This window comes from Lampetra fluviatilis, unplaced genomic scaffold (assembly GCF_964198595.1).
Source record: "Lampetra fluviatilis unplaced genomic scaffold, kcLamFluv1.1 SCAFFOLD_766, whole genome shotgun sequence".
NCBI classification, from domain to species: domain Eukaryota; kingdom Metazoa; phylum Chordata; class Hyperoartia; order Petromyzontiformes; family Petromyzontidae; genus Lampetra; species Lampetra fluviatilis.
In genome coordinates, this window is record NW_027620981.1 from 8,486 (window position 1) to 28,622 (window position 20,137).

Genomic DNA, 20,137 nt, shown 5'->3' on the forward strand with positions numbered 1-20,137 from the left:
ATGCCGCACCCTCCGCACCACCTTGCGGACATTCTCCTCACTGACATCAACAACATCAACAACATCAACATCATCAACAACATCAACATCATCAACAACATCAGGGGCTGCGTGAGTGAGATGTGGTAATGCCGCACCCTCCGCACCACCTTGCGGACATTCTCCTCACTAACATCAACAACATCAACAACATCAACAACATCAACAACATCAACAACATCAACAACATCATCAACATCAACATCATCAACAACATCAGGGGCTGCGTGAGTGAGATGTGGTAATGCCGCACCCTCCGCACCACCTTGCGCACATTCTCCTCACTAACATCAACAACATCAACAACATCAACAACATCAACAACATCAACAACATCAACAACATCAACAACATCAACAACATCAACAACATCAGGGGCTGCGTGAGTGAGATGTGGTAATGCCGCACCCTCCGCACCACCTTGCGGACATTCTCCTCACTAACATCAACAACATCAACAACATCAACAACATCAACAACAACATCAACATCAACAACATCAACAACATCAACAACAACATCAGGGGCTGCGTGAGTGAGATGTGGTAATGCCGCACCCTCCGCACCACCTTGCGGACATTCTCCTCACTAACATCAACAACATCAACAACATCATCAACATCATCATCAACATCATCAACATCAACAACAACATCAACATCATCAGGGGCTGCGTGAGTGAGATGTGGTAATGCCGCACCCTCCGCACCACCTTGCGGACATTCTCCTCACTAACATCAACAACATCAACAACAACAACATCATCAACAACATCAACAACATCAACAACATCAACATCAACAACATCATCAACAACATCAACAACATCAGGGGCTGCGTGAGTGAGATGTGGTAATGCCGCACCCTCCGCACCACCTTGCGCACATTCTCCTCACTAACATCAACAACATCAACAACATCAACAACATCAACAACATCAACATCATCAACAACATCAGGGGCTGCGTGAGTGAGATGTGGTAATGCCGCACCCTCCGCACCACCTTGCGCACATTCTCCTCACTAACATCAACAACATCAACAACATCAACAACATCAACAACATCAACAACATCAACAACATCAGGGGCTGCGTGAGTGAGATGTGGTAATGCCGCACCCTCCGCACCACCTTGCGCACATTCTCCTCACTGACATCAACAACATCAACAACATCAACAACATCAACAACATCAACATCATCAACAACATCAACAACATCAACAACATCAACAACATCAACAACATCAACATCATCAACAACATCAACATCATCAACAACATCAACAACATCATCAACATCAACAACATCAACAACATCAACATCATCAACAACATCAACAACATCAACAACATCAACAACATCAACAACAACATCAACAACAACATCAACAACATCAACATCATCAACAACAACATCAACAACATCAGGGGCTGCGTGAGTGAGATGTGGTAATGCCGCACCCTCCGCACCACCTTGCGGACATTCTCCTCACTGACATCAACAACATCAACAACATCAACAACATCAACAACATCAACAACATCAACAACATCAACAACATCAACAACATCAGGGGCTGCGTGAGTGAGATGTGGTAATGCCGCACCCTCCTCACCACCTTGCGCACATTCTCCTCACTGACATCAACAACATCAACAACATCAACAACATCAACAACATCATCAACATCAACAACATCAACAACATCAACAACATCAACATCATCAACAACATCAACAACATCATCAACAACATCAACAACATCAACAACATCAACAACATCAACAACAACATCAACAACATCAACAACATCAACAACATCAACAACATCAACAACATCAACATCATCAACAACATCAACAACATCAACAACATCAACAACATCAACAACAACATCAACAACATCAACATCATCAACAACATCAACAACATCAACATCAACAACATCAACAACAACATCAACAACATCAACATCATCAACAACATCAACAACATCAACATCAACAACATCAACAACATCATCAACAACATCAACAACAACATCAACAACATCAACAACATCAACAACATCAACAACATCAACAACATCAACAACATCAACATCATCATCAACATCAACAACATCAACAACATCAACATCATCAACAACATCAACATCATCAACAACATCAACAACATCAACAACATCAACAACAACATCAACATCATCAACATCATCACCACCACCACCACCACCACAACAACAACAACATCAACAACACAGGTGGTGGTGATGGTGGTGGTGATGGTGGTGGTGGTGATGGTGATGATGGTGGTGGTGGTGAGGGTGGTGATGATGATGGTGGTGGTTGTGGTGGTGGTGATGGTGGTGATGGTGGTGGTTGTGGTGAGTGGTTGTGGTGAGTGGTTGTGGTTGTGGTGGTGGTGATGGTGGTGATGGTGATGGTGGTGGTGATGATGGTGGTGATGGTGGTGAGGGTGGTGATGATGGTGGTGATGGTGGTGATGGTGGTGATGGTGGTGATGGTGGTGATCGTGGTGGTTGTGCTGAGTGGTTGTGGTTGTGAGTCACTCACCGGCATTCCAGCTCCACCTCCTCTTCGTCTTCAATGTCAAAGTCGTTCACCACCTCCTCACCCCCTCCACCACACGGCACCGATAGCACCTCCTCCTGCACCATCACCACCATCACCACCATCACCACCATCACCACCATCACCACCATCACCACCATCATCACCACCTCCTCACCACCTCCACCACACGGCACCGATAGCACCTCCTCCTGCACCATCACCACCATCATCACCATCACCACCATCACCACCATCACCACCATCACCACCATCACCACCATCATCACCATCACCACCATCACCACCATCACCACCATCACCACCACCATCACCACCATCACCACCATCACCACCATCATCACCACCATCACCACCATCACCACCACCATCACCACCATCACCACCATCACCACCATCACCACCACCATCACCACCATCACCACCATCACCACCATCACTCACCATCACCACCATCACCACCACCATCACCACCATCACCACCATCACCACCATCACCACCATCACCACCATCATCACCATCACCACCATCATCACCATCACCACCACCACCACCATCACCACCATCATCACCACCACCATCACTCACCATCACCACCATCACCACCATCATCATCACCACCATCATCATCACCACCATCACCACCATCACTCACCATCACCACCATCACCACCATCATCATCACTACCCTCACCACCACCACCATCATCACCACCACCACCACCATCACCACCATCACCACCATCACCACCATCACTCACCATCACCACCACCACCACCATCACCACCATCACCACCACCATCACTCACCATCACCACCACCACCACCATCACCACCATCACCACCATCACCATCATCACCACCATCATCACCATCACTCACCATCACCACCATCACGACCACCATCACCATCATCACCACCACCATCACCACCATCACCATCATCACCATCATCACCACCATCACCACCATCACCACCATCACCACCATCACCACCATCACCACCACCATCACCACCATCACCACCACCATCACCACCATCACCACCATCACCACCATCACCACCATCACCACCATCATCACCACCTCCTCACCACCTCCACCACACGGCACCGATAGCACCTCCTCCTGCACCATCACTCACCATCACCACCATCACCACCACCATCACCACCACCATCACCACCACCATCACCACCACCATCACCACCATCACCACCACCATCACCACCATCACCACCACCATCACTCACCATCACTCACCATCACCACCATCATCACCACCTCCTCACCACCTCCACCACACGGCACCGATAGCACCTCCTCCTGCACCATCACCACCATCACCACCACCATCACCATCATCATCACCACTCACCACCACCACCACTCACCACTCACCCCCACCACTCACCACCACCACTCACCACTCACCACCACCACTCACCACGCTCACCACCACTCACCACCACCACCACTCACCACCACCACCACTCACCACTCACCCCCACCACTCACCACCACCACTCACCACTCACCACCACCACTCACCACGCTCACCACCACTCACCACCACCACCACTCACCACCACCACCACTCACCACTCACCCCCACCACTCACCACCACCACTCACCACTCACCACCACCACTCACCACGCTCACCACCACTCACCACCACCACCACTCACCACCACCACCACTCACCACTCACCACCACCACTCACCACCACCACCACTCACCACGCTCACCACCACTCACCACCACCACCACTCATCACCCCATCAGCAGCACAACAGCTCACCACCCTCACAGCTCACCGATGAGAAGCACGGTGAGTGGGTGAGTGAGTGGGTGAGTGGGTGAGTGGGTGAGTGGGTGGGTGAGTGGGTGAGTGAGTGGGTGAGTGGGTGAGTGGGTGGGTGAGTGGGTGGGTGAGTGAGTGGGTGAGTGGGTGAGTGAGTGGGTGAGTGGGTGAGTGAGTGGTGAGTGAGTGAGTGAGTGAGTGAGTGAGTGGGTGAGTGGGTGGGTGGGTGAGTGAGTGGGTGGGTGGGTGAGTAGGTGAGTGAGCGGGTGAGTGGGTGAGTGAGTGGGTGAGTGAGTGGGTGAGTGAGTGGGTGAGTGAGTGTATGAGTGAGTAGGTGAACGAGTAGGTGAGTGAGTGGCTGAGTGAGTGTGTGAGTGGGTGTGTGAGCGAGCGGGTGAGCGAGCGAGCGAGAGAGTGGGTGACTGAGTGGGTGAGTGAGTGAGTGGGTGAGTGAGTGGGCGAGCGAGTGAGTGAGTGGGTGAGTGGGTGAGTGGGTGAGCGAGTGAGTGAGTGTGTGAGTGGGTGGGTGAGTGAGTGAGTGAGTGGGTGACTGAGTGAGTGAGTGAGTAGGTGAGTGAGCGGGTGAGTGAGTGGGTGAGTGAGTGGGTGAGTGGGTGAGTGGGTGAGCGGGTGAGTGAGTGTGTGAGTGGGTGAGTGAGTGAGTGAGTGAGTGGGTGAGTGGGTGAGTGGGTGAGCGAATGAGTGAGTGAGTGAGTGTGTGAGTGGGCGAGTGAGTGAGTGAGTGAGTGAGCGGGCGGGTGAGTGAGTGAGTGAGTGAGTGAGTGAGTGAGTGAGTGAGCGGGTGAGTGAGTGGGTGAGTGAGCGGGTGAGTGAGTGAGTGAGTGGGTGAGTGGGTGAGTGTATGAGTGAGTGGCTGAGTGAGTGAGTGTGTGAGTGGGTGGGTGAGTGAGTGAGTGAGTGAGTGGGTGACTGAGTGAGTGAGTGAGTGGGTGAGTGGGTGAGTGAGTGTGTGAGTGAGTGAGTGAGTAGGTGAGTGAGCGGGTGAGTGAGTGAGTGAGTGTATGAGTGAGTGAGTGTGTGAGTGAGTGAGTGTATGAGTGAGTGAGTGTGTGAGTGAGTGAGTGTATGAGTGAGTGTGTGAGTGAGTGAGTGAGTGACTGAGTGAGTAGGTGAGTGAGTGGGTGAGTGAGCGGGTGAGCGAGTGGGTGAGCGGGTGAGTGAGTGTGTGAGTGAGTGAGTGAGTGACTGAGTGAGTAGGTGAGTGAGTGAGTGAGTGGGTGAGTGAGTGAGTGGGTGAGTGAGTGTGTGAGTGAGTGAGTGTATGAGTGAGTGAGTGTGTGAGTGAGTGAGTGAGTGAGTGACTGAGTGAGTAGGTGAGTGAGTGGGTGAGTGGGTGAGTGAGTGAGTGAGTGGGTGAGTGGGTGAGTGAGTGACTGAGTGAGTAGGTGAGTGAGTGGGTGAGTGGGTGAGTGAGTGAGTGAGTGGGTGAGTGGGTGAGTGAGTGACTGAGTGAGTAGGTGAGTGAGTGGGTGAGTGGGTGACTGAGTGGGTGAGTGAGTGTGTGAGTGAGTGAGCGAGTGAGTGAGTAGGTGAGTGAGCGGGTGAGTGAGTGAGTGGGTGAGTGAGTGGGTGAGTGGGTGAGTGAGTGAGTGGGTGAGTGAGCGGGTGAGCGAGTGGGTGAGTGGGTGAGCGAGTGAGTGAGTGTACGAGTGAGTGAGTGTGTGAGTGAGTGAGTGAGTGACTGAGTGAGTAGGTGAGTGAGTGGGTGAGTGAGCGGGTGAGCGAGTGGGTGAGCGGGTGAGCGAGTGGGTGAGTGGGTGAGTGAGTGGGTGAGTGGGTGAGTGAGTGAGTAGGTGAGCGGGTGAGTGAGTGAGTGAGTAGGTGAGTGGGTGAGTGAGCGGGTGAGCGAGTGAGTAGGTGAGTGAGTGGGTGAGTGAGTGAGTGACTTAGTGAGTAGGTGAGTGAGTGGGTGAGTGGGTGAGTGAGTGAGTGAGCGGGTGAGTGAGTGACTGAGTGAGTAGGTGAGTGAGTGGGTGAGCGAGTGAGTGAGCGAGTGGGTGAGTGGGTGAGCGAGTGAGTGAGCGAGTGGGTGAGTGGGTGAGTGAGCGGGTGAGCGAGTGGGTGAGCGGGTGAGTGAGTGCAGTGCTCACCAGAGTCTCCTCCCGGCTGCCCACCATCATGATCTTGGCGTGCGGTTTGAGACGCAGAGACGCCAACACCACATCATCACCAGCCGGCTGGCCTGCAAAACACACTCACCACGCTCACCACCACACTCACCACGCTCACCACACTCACCACCACCACGCTCACCCACCCACCCACTCACTCACCCACCCACCAACTCACCCACTCACTCACCCATTCACCCACTCACCGGCTCGCTCACTCACCTACTCACTCACTCACCCACTCACTCACTCACTCACCCACTCACTCACTCACTCACCCACTCACTCACTCACCCACCCATCCACCCACCCACCCACCCACTCACACACACACCCATCCATTCACCCACCCACCCCCCCACCCACTAACCCCCTACCCATCCACCCACCCACCCCCCCACTAACCCCCCACCCATCCACCCACCACTCACTCACTCACTCACACACACACACACTCACCCACCCACCCACCCACTCACCCACCCACCCACTCACCCCCCCACCCACCCAACCACCCCCCCACCCACCCCCCCACCCCCCCACCCCCCCACCCCCCCACCCCCCCACTACCTCACCCCGAACTCGCAGTCCCAGCAACTTCTGACGATGAGTTCGGACTCCAGTCAGCTCCTGGAGCGCTTCCTTGAGTGCCAGTACGGTGGAGTCTTGTGGGAGTGGAGGGACAGACACGTCCTGTCCGCTCCACCGTACCGTCAGTGGCAACGCCGACGACATCGCCACGACCCTGGGGGGGCACTCCACGTTAGCATGGCCGGGAGCACGGACTACATCACACGCAGAGAGACGCAAACTCATCGCCACGCAGAGACACACAGAGACTCACAGAGACACACAGAGACACACAGAGACTCACAGAGACACACAGAGACACACAGAGACTCACAGAGACTCACAGAGACACACAGAGACCCACAGAGACCCACAGAGACTCACAGAGACACACAGAGACTCACAGAGACTCACAGAGACTCACAGAGACACACAGAGACCCACAGAGACTCACAGAGACCCACAGAGACGCACAGAGACCCACAGAGACACACAGAGACACACAGAGACACACAGAGACTCACAGAGACCCACAGAGACCCACAGAGACCCACAGAGACCCACAGAGACGCACAGAGACGCACAGAGACTCACAGAGACACACAGAGACACACAGAGACCCACAGAGACTCACAGAGACACACAGAGACACACAGAGACCCACAGAGACTCACAGAGACGCACAGAGACCCACAGAGACGCACAGAGACACACAGAGACCCACAGAGACTCACAGAGACACACAGAGACACACAGAGACCCACAGAGACACACAGAGACACACAGAGACTCACAGAGACACACAGAGACACACAGAGACCCACAGAGACACACAGAGACCCACAGAGACCCACAGAGACACACAGAGACTCACAGAGACCCACAGAGACTCACAGAGACACACAGAGACACACAGAGACCCACAGAGACACACAGAGACACACAGAGACTCACAGAGACCCACAGAGACACACAGAGACTCACAGAGACGCACAGAGACCCACAGAGACGCACAGAGACCCACAGAGACGCACAGAGACGCACAGAGACACACAGAGACCCACAGAGACCCACAGAGACGCACAGAGACCCACAGAGACCCACAGAGACACACAGAGACCCACAGAGACTCACAGAGACACACAGAGACGCACAGAGACACACAGAGACCCACAGAGACACACAGAGACACACAGAGACCCACAGAGACTCACAGAGACACACAGAGACACACAGAGACACACAGAGACCCACAGAGACACACAGAGACACACAGAGACCCACAGAGACGCACAGAGACCCACAGAGACCCACAGAGACACACAGAGACACACAGAGACCCACAGAGACCCACAGAGACACACAGAGACGCACAGAGACCCACAGAGACGCACAGAGACACACAGAGACTCACAGAGACACACAGAGACGCACAGAGACGCACAGAGACCCACAAAGACGCACAGAGACCCACAGAGACCCACAGAGACACACAGAGACACACAGAGACCCACAGAGACGCACAGAGACCCACAGAGACGCACAGAGACACACAGAGACCCAAAGAGACCCACAGAGACCCACAGAGACCCACAGAGACACACACAGAGACACACAGAGACACACAGAGACACACACAGAGACGCACAGAGACCCACAGAGACCCACAGAGACCCACAGAGACACACAGAGACCCACAGAGACCCACAGAGACCCACAGAGACCCACAGAGACGCACAGAGACCCACAGAGACGCACAGAGACACACAGAGACACACAGAGACCCACAGAGACCCACAGAGACCCACAGAGACACACACAGAGACACACAGAGACACACAGAGACACACACAGAGACGCACAGAGACCCACAGAGACCCACAGAGACGCACAGAGACTCACAGAGACTCACAGAGACTCACAGAGACACACAGAGACCCACAGAGACGCACAGAGACTCACAGAGACTCACAGAGACTCACAGAGACTCACAGAGACACACAGAGACCCACAGAGACGCACAGAGACTCACAGAGACTCACAGAGACACACAGAGACCCACAGAGACGCACAGAGACCCACAGAGACCCACAGAGACCCACAGAGACCCACAGAGACCCACAGAGACCCACAGAGACTCACAGAGACCGCACAGAGACTCACAGAGACGCACAGAGACGCACAGAGACTCACAGAGACACACAGAGACACACAGAGACACACAGAGACTCACAGAGACTCACAGAGACACACAGAGACCCACAGAGACACACAGAGACACACAAAGACACACAGAGACTCACAGAGACTCACAGAGAAACACAGAGACACACAGAGACCCACAGAGACCCACAGAGACACACAGAGACCCACAGAGACCCACAGAGACACACAGAGACTCACAGAGACGCACAGAGACTCACAGAGACTGCACAGAGACTCACAGAGACACACAGAGACCCACAGAGACACACAGAGACACACAGAGACGCACAGAGACCCACAGAGACCCACAGAGACTCACAGAGACCGCACAGAGACTCACAGAGACCCACAGAGACACACAGAGACACACAGAGACTCACAGAGACGCACAGAGACACACAGAGACTCACAGAGACCCACAGAGACGCACAGAGACTCACAGAGACACACAGAGACCCACAGAGACACACAGAGACTCACAGAGACGCACAGAGACCCACAGAGACGCACAGAGACCCACAGAGACACACAGAGACACACAGAGACCCACAGAGACGCAGAGAGACCCACAGAGACACACAGAGACACACAGAGACGCACAGAGACACACAGAGACTCACAGAGACACACAGAGACTCACAGAGACACACAGACACTCACAGAGACGCACAGAGACACACAGAGACTCACAGAGACTCACAGAGACTCACAGAGACGCACAGAGACCCACAGAGACACACAGAGACGCACAGAGACTCACAGAGACTCACAGAGACACACAGAGACCCACAGAGACACACAGAGACACACAGAGACTCACAGAGACCCACAGAGACACACAGAGACACACAGAGACACACAGAGACCCACAGAGACCCACAGAGACACACAGAGACTCACAGAGACGCACAGAGACGCACAGAGACGCACAGAGACTCACAGAGACCCACAGAGACCCACAGAGACACACAGAGACACACAGAGACTCACAGAGACGCACAGAGACCCACAGAGACGCACAGAGACCCACAGAGACTCACAGAGACACACAGAGACACACAGAGACCCACAGAGACCCACAGAGACGCACAGAGACGCACAGAGACACACAGAGACACACAGAGACTCACAGAGACCCACAGAGACACACAGAGACGCACATAGACGCACAGAGACTCACAGAGACACACAGAGACCGCACAGAGACTCACAGAGACACACAGAGACCCACAGAGACACACAGAGACACACAGAGACTCACAGAGACACACAGAGACTCCCAGAGACCCACAGAGACACACAGAGACTCACAGAGACACACAGAGACACACAGAGACTCACAGAGACCCACAGAGACACACAGAGACCCACAGAGACGCACAGAGACACACAGAGACTCACAGAAACCCACAGAGACCCACAGAGACTCACAGAGACTCACAGAGACACACAGAGACACACAGAGACACACAGAGACCCACAGAGACTCACAGAGACACACAGAGACCCACAGAGACGCACAGAGACCCACAGAGACACACAGAGACACACAGAGACCCACAGAGACGCACAGAGACCCACAGAGACTCACAGAGACACACAGAGACTCACAGAGACTCACAGAGACACACAGAGACTCACAGAAACACACAGAGACACACAGAGACACACAGAGACTCACAGAGACACACAGAGACTCACAGAGACACACAGAGACTCACAGAGACACACAGAGACCCACAGAGACTCACAGAGACACACAGAGACGCACAGAGACACACAGAGACTCACAGAGACACACAGAGACGCACAGAGACACACATAGACCCACAGAGACACACAGAGACTCACAGAGACCCACAGAAACACACAGAGACGCACAGAGACTCACAGAGACCGCACAGAGACACACAGAGACACACAGAGACCCACAGAGACACACAGAGACACACAGAGACCCACAGACACCCACACAGAGACCCACAGAGACTCACAGAGACTCACAGAGACCCACAGAGACCCACAGAGCGACCCACAGAACCCCACAGACACACACAGACACCCACAGAGACCCACAGAGACCCACATACACCCACAGAAACCCACAGAGACACACAGAGACCCACAAAGACCCACAGACACACACAGACACCCACAGAGACCCACAGAGACTCACAGAGACCCACAGAGAGACCCACAGACACACACAGACACCCACAGAGACTCACAGAGACTCACAGAGACCCACAGAGAGACCCACAGAACCCTACAGACACACACAGACACCCACAGAGACCCACAGAGACCCACATACACCCACAGAAACCCACAGAGACACACAGAGACCCACAAAGACCCACAGACACACACAGACACCCACATAAACCCACAGAGACCCACAGACACCCACAGAAACCCACAGACACACACAGAAACCCACAGCCACCCACAGAAACCCACAGAAACCCACACAGCCCCACAGAGACCCACAGAAACCCACAGAGAGCCACAGAGACTCACAGACACCCACAGAGACCGACAGAAACCCACAGACACCCACAGAGACCCACAGAGACTCACAGAGACCCACAGAGACCCACAGAAACCCACAGAGACCCACAGAGACCCACATAGACCCACAGAGACACACAGACCCACAGAGACACCCACAGACACCCACAGAGACACCCACAGACACCCACAGAGACACACAGAGACCCACAGAGACCCACAGACACCCACAGAGACCCACAGAGACCCACAGAGACCCACAGAAACCCACAGAGACCCACAGAGACCCACAGAGACCCACAGACACCCACAGAGACCCACAGAGACCCACAGACACCCACAGAGACACACAGAGACCCACAGAGACCCACAGAGACCCACAGAGAGACCCACATAAACCCACAGACACCCACAGAGACACACAGAGACCCACAGACACCCACAGAGACCCACAGAGACCCACAGAAACCCACAGACACCCACAGAGACCCACAGAAACCCACAGACACCCACAGAGACACACAGACACCCACAGACACCCACAGAGACACACAGAGACCCACAGAGACCCACAGAGACACACAGAGACCCACAGACACCCACAGAGACACACAGAGACCCACAGAGACCCACAGACACCCACAGAGACCCACAGAAACCCACAGACACCCACAGAGACACACAGAGACCCACAGACACCCACAGAGACCCACAGAGACCCACAGAGACCCACAGAGACCCACAGAAACCCACAGACACCCACAGAGACACACAGAGACACACAGACACCCACAGAGACACACAGAGACCCACAGAGACCCACAGACACCCACAGAGACCCACAGAGACCCACAGACACCCACAGAGACACAAAGAGACCCACAGACACCCACAGAGACCCACAGAGACCCACAGAGACCCACAGACACCCACAGACACCCACAGAGACACACAGAGACCCACAGACACCCACAGACACCCACAGAGACACACAGAGACCCACAGAGACCCACAGAGACCCACAGAGACCCACAGAGACACACAAAGACCCACAGACACCCACAGAGACACACAGAGACCCACAGAGACCCACAGACACCCACAGAGACCCACAGAAACCCACAGACACCCACAGAGACACACAGAGACCCACAGACACCCACAGAGACCCACAGAGACCCACAGAGACCCACAGACACCCACAGAGAGACCCACAAAAACCCACAGACACCCACAGAGACACACAGACAGAGACCCACAGCCACCCACAAAGGCCCACAGACCCACAGAAACCCACAGAAACCCACAAACACCCACAGAAACCCACAGAGACCCACAGAAACCCACAGAGACCCACAGACTCACCACCACACAGAGACCCATAGACTCACCACCACACAGAGACCCACAAACTCACCACCACACAGAGACCCACAGACTCACCACCACACAGAGACCCACAGACTCACCACCACACAGAGACCCACAGACTCACCACCACACAGAGACCCATAGACTCACCACCACACAGAGACCCACAGACTCACCACCACACAGAGACCCATAGACTCACCACCACACAGAGACCCACAGACTCACCACCACACAGAGACCCACAGACTCACCACCACACAGAGACCCACAGACTCACCACCACACAGAGACCCACAGACTCACCACCACACAGAGACCCACAGACTCACCACCACACAGAGAGCCACAGACTCACCACCACACAGAGACCCACAGACTCACCACCACAAAGAGACCCATAGACTCACCACACAGAGACCCACAGACTCACCACCACACAGAGACCCACAGACTCACCACCACACAGAGACCCATAGACTCACCATCACACAGAGACCCATAGACTCACCACCACACAGAGACCCATATACTCACCACTACACAGAGACCCACAGACTCACCACCACACAGAGACCCATAGACTCATCACCACACAGAGACCCACAGACTCATCACCACACAGAGACCCATAGACTCACCACCACACAGAGACCCACAGACTCACCACCACACAGAGACCCACAGACTCACCACCACACAGAGACCCACAGACTCACCACCACACAGAGACCCACAGACTCACCACCACACAGAGACCCACAGACTCACCACCACACAGAGACCCACAGACTCACCACCACACAGAGACCCACAGACTCACCACCACACAGAGACCCACATACTCACCACCACACAGAGACCCACAGACTCACCACCACACAGAGAGCCACAGACTCACCACCACACAGAGACCCACAGACTCACCACCACACAGAGACCCACAGACTCACCCCCACACAGAGACCCACTCCACACAGACTCACCACCACACAGAGACCCATAGACTCACCACCACACAGAGACCCACAGACTCACCACCACACAGAGACCCACAGACTCACCACCACACAGAGACCCACAGACTCACCAACACACAGAGACCCACAGACTCACCACCACACAGAGACCCACAGACTCACCACCACACAGAGACTCACAGACTCACCACCACACAGAGACCCACAGACTCACCACCACACAGAGACCCACAGACTCACCACCACACAGAGACCCATAGACTCACCACCACACAGAGACCCACAGACTCACCACCACACAGAGACCCACAGACTCACCCCCACACAGAGACCAACTCCACACAGACTCACCACCACACAGAGACCCATAGACTCACCACCACACAGAGACCCACAGACTCACCACCACACAGAGACCCACAGACTCACCCCCACACAGAGACCCACTCCACACAGACTCACCACCACACAGAGACCCATAGACTCACCACCACACAGAGACCCACAGACTCACCACCACACAGAGACCCACAGACTCACCACCACACAGAGACCCACAGACTCACCCCCACACAGAGACCCACTCCACACAGACTCACCACCACACAGAGACCCATAGACTCACCACCACACAGAGACCCATAGACTCACCACCACACAGAGACCCACAGACTCACCCCCACACAGAGACCCACTCCACACAGACTCACCACCACACAGAGACCCATAGACTCACCACCACACAGAGACCCATAGACTCACCACCACACAGAGACCCATAGACTCACCACCACACAGAGACCCACAGACTCACCACCACACAGAGACCCATAGACTCACCACCACACAGAGACCCACAGACTCACCACCACACAGAGACCCACAGACTCACCACCACACAGAGACCCACAGACTCACCACCACACAGAGACCCACAGACTCACCACCACACAGAGACCCACAGACTCACCACCACACAGAGACCCACAGACTCACCACCACACAGAGACCCACAGACTCACCACCACACAGAGACCCACATACTCACCACCACACAGAGACCCACAGACTCACCACCACACAGACACCCACAGACTCACCACCACACAGAGACCCACAGACTCACCACCACACAGAGACCCACAGACTCACCACCACACAGAGACCCACAGACTCACCACCACACAGAGACCCACAGACTCACCACCACACAGAGACCCACAGACTCACCACCACACAGAGACCCACAGACTCACCACCACACAGAGACCCACAGACTCACCACCACACAGAGACCCACAGACTCACCACCACACAGAGACCCACAGACTCACCACCACACAGAGACCCACAGACTCACCACCACACAGAGACCCACAGACTCACCACCACACAGAGACCCACAGACTCACCACCACACAGAGACCCACAGACTCACCACCACACAGAGACCCACAGACTCACCACCACACAGAGAGCCACAGACTCACCACCACACAGAGAGCCACAGACTCACCACCACACAGAGACCTACAGACTCACCACCACACAGAGACCCACAGACTCACCACCACACAGAGACCCACAGACTCACCACCACACAGAGACCCACAGACTCACCACCACACAGAGACCCACAGACTCACCCCCACACAGAGACCCACTCCACACAGACTCACCACCACACAGAGACCCATAGACTCACCACCACACAGAGACCCACAGACTCACCACCACACAGAGACCCACAGACTCACCACCACACAGAGACCCACAGACTCACCCCCACACAGAGACCCACTCCACACAGACTCACCACCACACAGAGACCCATAGACTCACCACCACACAGAGACCCATAGACTCACCACCACACAGAGACCCACAGACTCACCCCCACACAGAGACCCACTCCACACAGACTCACCACCACACAGAGACCCATAGACTCACCACCACACAGAGACCCATAGACTCACCACCACACAGAGACCCATAGACTCACCACCACACAGAGACCCACAGACTCACCACCACACAGAGACCCATAGACTCACCACCACACAGAGACCAACAGACTCACCACCACACAGAGACCCACAGACTCACCACCACACAGAGACCCACAGACTCACCACCACACAGAGACCCACAGACTCACCACCACACAGAGACCCACAGACTCACCACCACACAGAGACCCACAGACTCACCACCACACAGAGACCCACAGACTCACCACCACACAGAGACCCACATACTCACCACCACACAGAGACCCACAGACTCACCACCACACAGACACCCACAGACTCACCACCACACAGAGACCCACAGACTCACCACCACACAGAGACCCACAGACTCACCACCACACAGAGACCCACAGACTCACCACCACACAGAGACCCACAGACTCACCACCACACAGAGACCCACAGACTCACCACCACACAGAGACCCACAGACTCACCACCACACAGAGACCCACAGACTCACCACCACACAGAGACCCACAGACTCACCACCACACAGAGACCCACAGACTCACCACCACACAGAGACCCACAGACTCACCACCACACAGAGAGCCACAGACTCACCACCACACAGAGACCTACAGACTCACCACCACACAGAGACCCATAGACTCACCACCACACAGAGACCAACAGACTCACCACCACACAGAGACCCACAGACTCACCACCACACAGAGACCCACAGACTCACCACCACACAGAGACCCACAGACTCACCACCACACAGAGACCCACAGACTCACCACCACACAGAGACCCACAGACTCACCACCACACAGAGACCCACAGACTCACCACCACACAGAGACCCACATACTCACCACCACACAGAGACCCACAGACTCACCACCACACAGACACCCACAGACTCACCACCACACAGAGACCCACAGACTCACCACCACACAGAGACCCACAGACTCACCACCACACAGAGACCCACAGACTCACCACCACACAGAGACCCACAGACTCACCACCACACAGAGACCCACAGACTCACCACCACACAGAGACCCACAGACTCACCACCACACAGAGACCCACAGACTCACCACCACACAGAGACCCACAGACTCACCACCACACAGAGACCCACAGACTCACCACCACACAGAGACCCACAGACTCACCACCACACAGAGACCCACATACTCACCACCACACAGAGACCCACAGACTCACCACCACACAGACACCCACAGACTCACCACCACACAGAGACCCACAGACTCACCACCACACAGAGACCCACAGACTCACCACCACACAGAGACCCACAGACTCACCACCACACAGAGACCCACAGACTCACCACCACACAGAGACCCACAGACTCACCACCACACAGAGACCCACAGACTCACCACCACACAGAGACCCACAGACTCACCACCACACAGAGACCCACAGACTCACCACCACACAGAGACCCACAGACTCACCACCACACAGAGACCCACAGACTCACCACCACACAGAGACCCACAGACTCACCACCACACAGAGACCCACAGACTCACCACCACACAGAGACCCACAGACTCACCACCACACAGAGACCCACAGACTCACCACCACACAGAGAGCCACAGACTCACCACCACACAGAGAGCCACAGACTCACCACCACACAGAGACCTACAGACTCACCACCACACAGAGACCCACAGACTCACCACCACACAGAGACCCACAGACTCACCACCACACAGAGACCCACAGACTCACCACCACACAGAGACCCATAGACTCACCCCCACACAGAGACCCATAGACTCACCACCACACAGAGACCCACAGACTCACCACCACACAGAGACCTACAGACTCACCACCACACAGAGACCCACAGACTCACCACCACACAGAGACCCACAGACTCACCACCACACAGAGACCCACAGACTCACCACCACACAGAGAGCCACAGACTCACCACCACACAGAGAGCCACAGACTCACCACCACACAGAGACCTACAGACTCACCCCCACACAGAGACCCACAGACTCACCACCACACAGAGACCCACAGACTCACCACCACACAGAGACCCACAGACTCACCACCACACAGAGACCCACATACTCACCACCACACAGAGACCCACAGACTCACCACCACACAGACACCCACAGACTCACCACCACACAGAGACCCACAGACTCACCACCACACAGAGACCCACAGACTCACCACCACACAGAGACCCACAGACTCACCACCACACAGAGACCCACAGACTCACCACCACACAGAGACCCACAGACTCACCACCACACAGAGACCCACAGACTCACCACCACACAGAGAGCCACAGACTCACCACCACACAGAGACCCACAGACTCACCACCACACAGAGACCCACAGACTCACCACCACACAAAGACCCACAGACTCACCACCACACAGAGACCCACAGACTCACCACCACACAGAGACCCACAGACTCACCACCACACAGAGACCCACAGACTCACCACCACACAGAGACCCACAGACTCACCACCACACAGAGAGCCACAGACTCACCACCACACAGAGACCCACAGACTCACCACCACACAGAGACCCACAGACTCACCACCACACAAAGACCCACAGACTCACCACCACACAGAGAGCCACAGACTCACCACCACACAGAGACCCACAGACTCACCACCACACAGACACCCACAGACTCACCACCACACAGAGACCCACAGACTCACCACCACACAGAGACCCACAGACTCACCACCACACAGAGACCCACAGACTCACCACCACACAGAGACTCACAGACTCACCACCACACAGAGACCCACAGACTCACCACCACACAGAGACCCACAGACTCACCACCACACAGAGACCCACAGACTCACCACCACACAGAGACCCACAGACTCACCCCCACACAGAGACCCACAGACTCACCCCCACACAGAGACCCACTCCACACAGACTCACCACCACACAGAGACCCATAGACTCACCACCACACAGAGACCCACAGACTCACCACCACACAGAGACCCACAGACTCACCCCCACACAGAGACCCACTCCACACAGACTCACCACCACACAGAGACCCATAGACTCACCACCACACAGAGACCCACAGACTCACCACCACACAGAGACCCACAGACTCACCCCCACACAGAGACCCACTCCACACAGACTCACCACCACACAGAGACCCATAGACTCACCACCACACAGAGACCCACAGACTCACCACCACACAGAGACCCACAGACTCACCACCACACAGAGACCCACAGACTCACCCCCACACAGAGACCCACTCCACACAGACTCACCACCACACAGAGACCCATAGACTCACCACCACACAGAGACCCATAGACTCACCACCACACAGAGACCCACAGACTCACCCCCACACAGAGACCCACTCCACACAGACTCACCACCACACAGAGACCCATAGACTCACCACCACACAGAGACCCATAGACTCACCACCACACAGAGACCCATAGACTCACCACCACACAGAGACCCACAGACTCACCACCACACAGAGACCCATAGACTCACCACCACACAGAGACCCACAGACTCACCACCACACAGAGACCCACAGACTCACCACCACACAGAGACCCACAGACTCACCACCACACAGAGACCCACAGACTCACCACCACACAGAGACCCACAGACTCACCACCACACAGAGACCCACAGACTCACCACCACACAGAGACCCACAGACTCACCACCACACAGAGACTCACATACTCACCACCACACAGAGACCCACAGACTCACCACCACACAGAGAGCCACAGACTCACCACCACACAGAGACCCACAGACTCACCACCACACAGAGACCCACAGACTCACCCCCACAC

The 20,137-nt window shown here is 55.0% G+C and overlaps 1 protein-coding gene across 1 annotated transcript in view; it reads right to left on the reverse strand.

Annotated features, from left to right (window-relative positions):
• Positions 1-1,121: 1,121 nt before the first annotated feature.
• Positions 1,122-20,137, reverse strand: part of LOC144954618 (ubiquitin-like domain-containing CTD phosphatase 1) — a gene marked incomplete at its 3' end in the record, with an annotated part of 28,770 nt that continues 9,754 nt past the window's right edge. The window contains exons 2-5 of the mRNA XM_078885076.1: positions 7,154-7,323; positions 6,558-6,649; positions 2,620-2,714; positions 1,122-1,190 (exon numbers count right to left, since the gene is read on the reverse strand). Coding sequence (XP_078741202.1) covers positions 1,122-1,190; positions 2,620-2,714; positions 6,558-6,649; positions 7,154-7,313 — 416 coding nt within the window. The remainder of the gene's footprint in view (positions 1,191-2,619; positions 2,715-6,557; positions 6,650-7,153; positions 7,324-20,137) is intronic.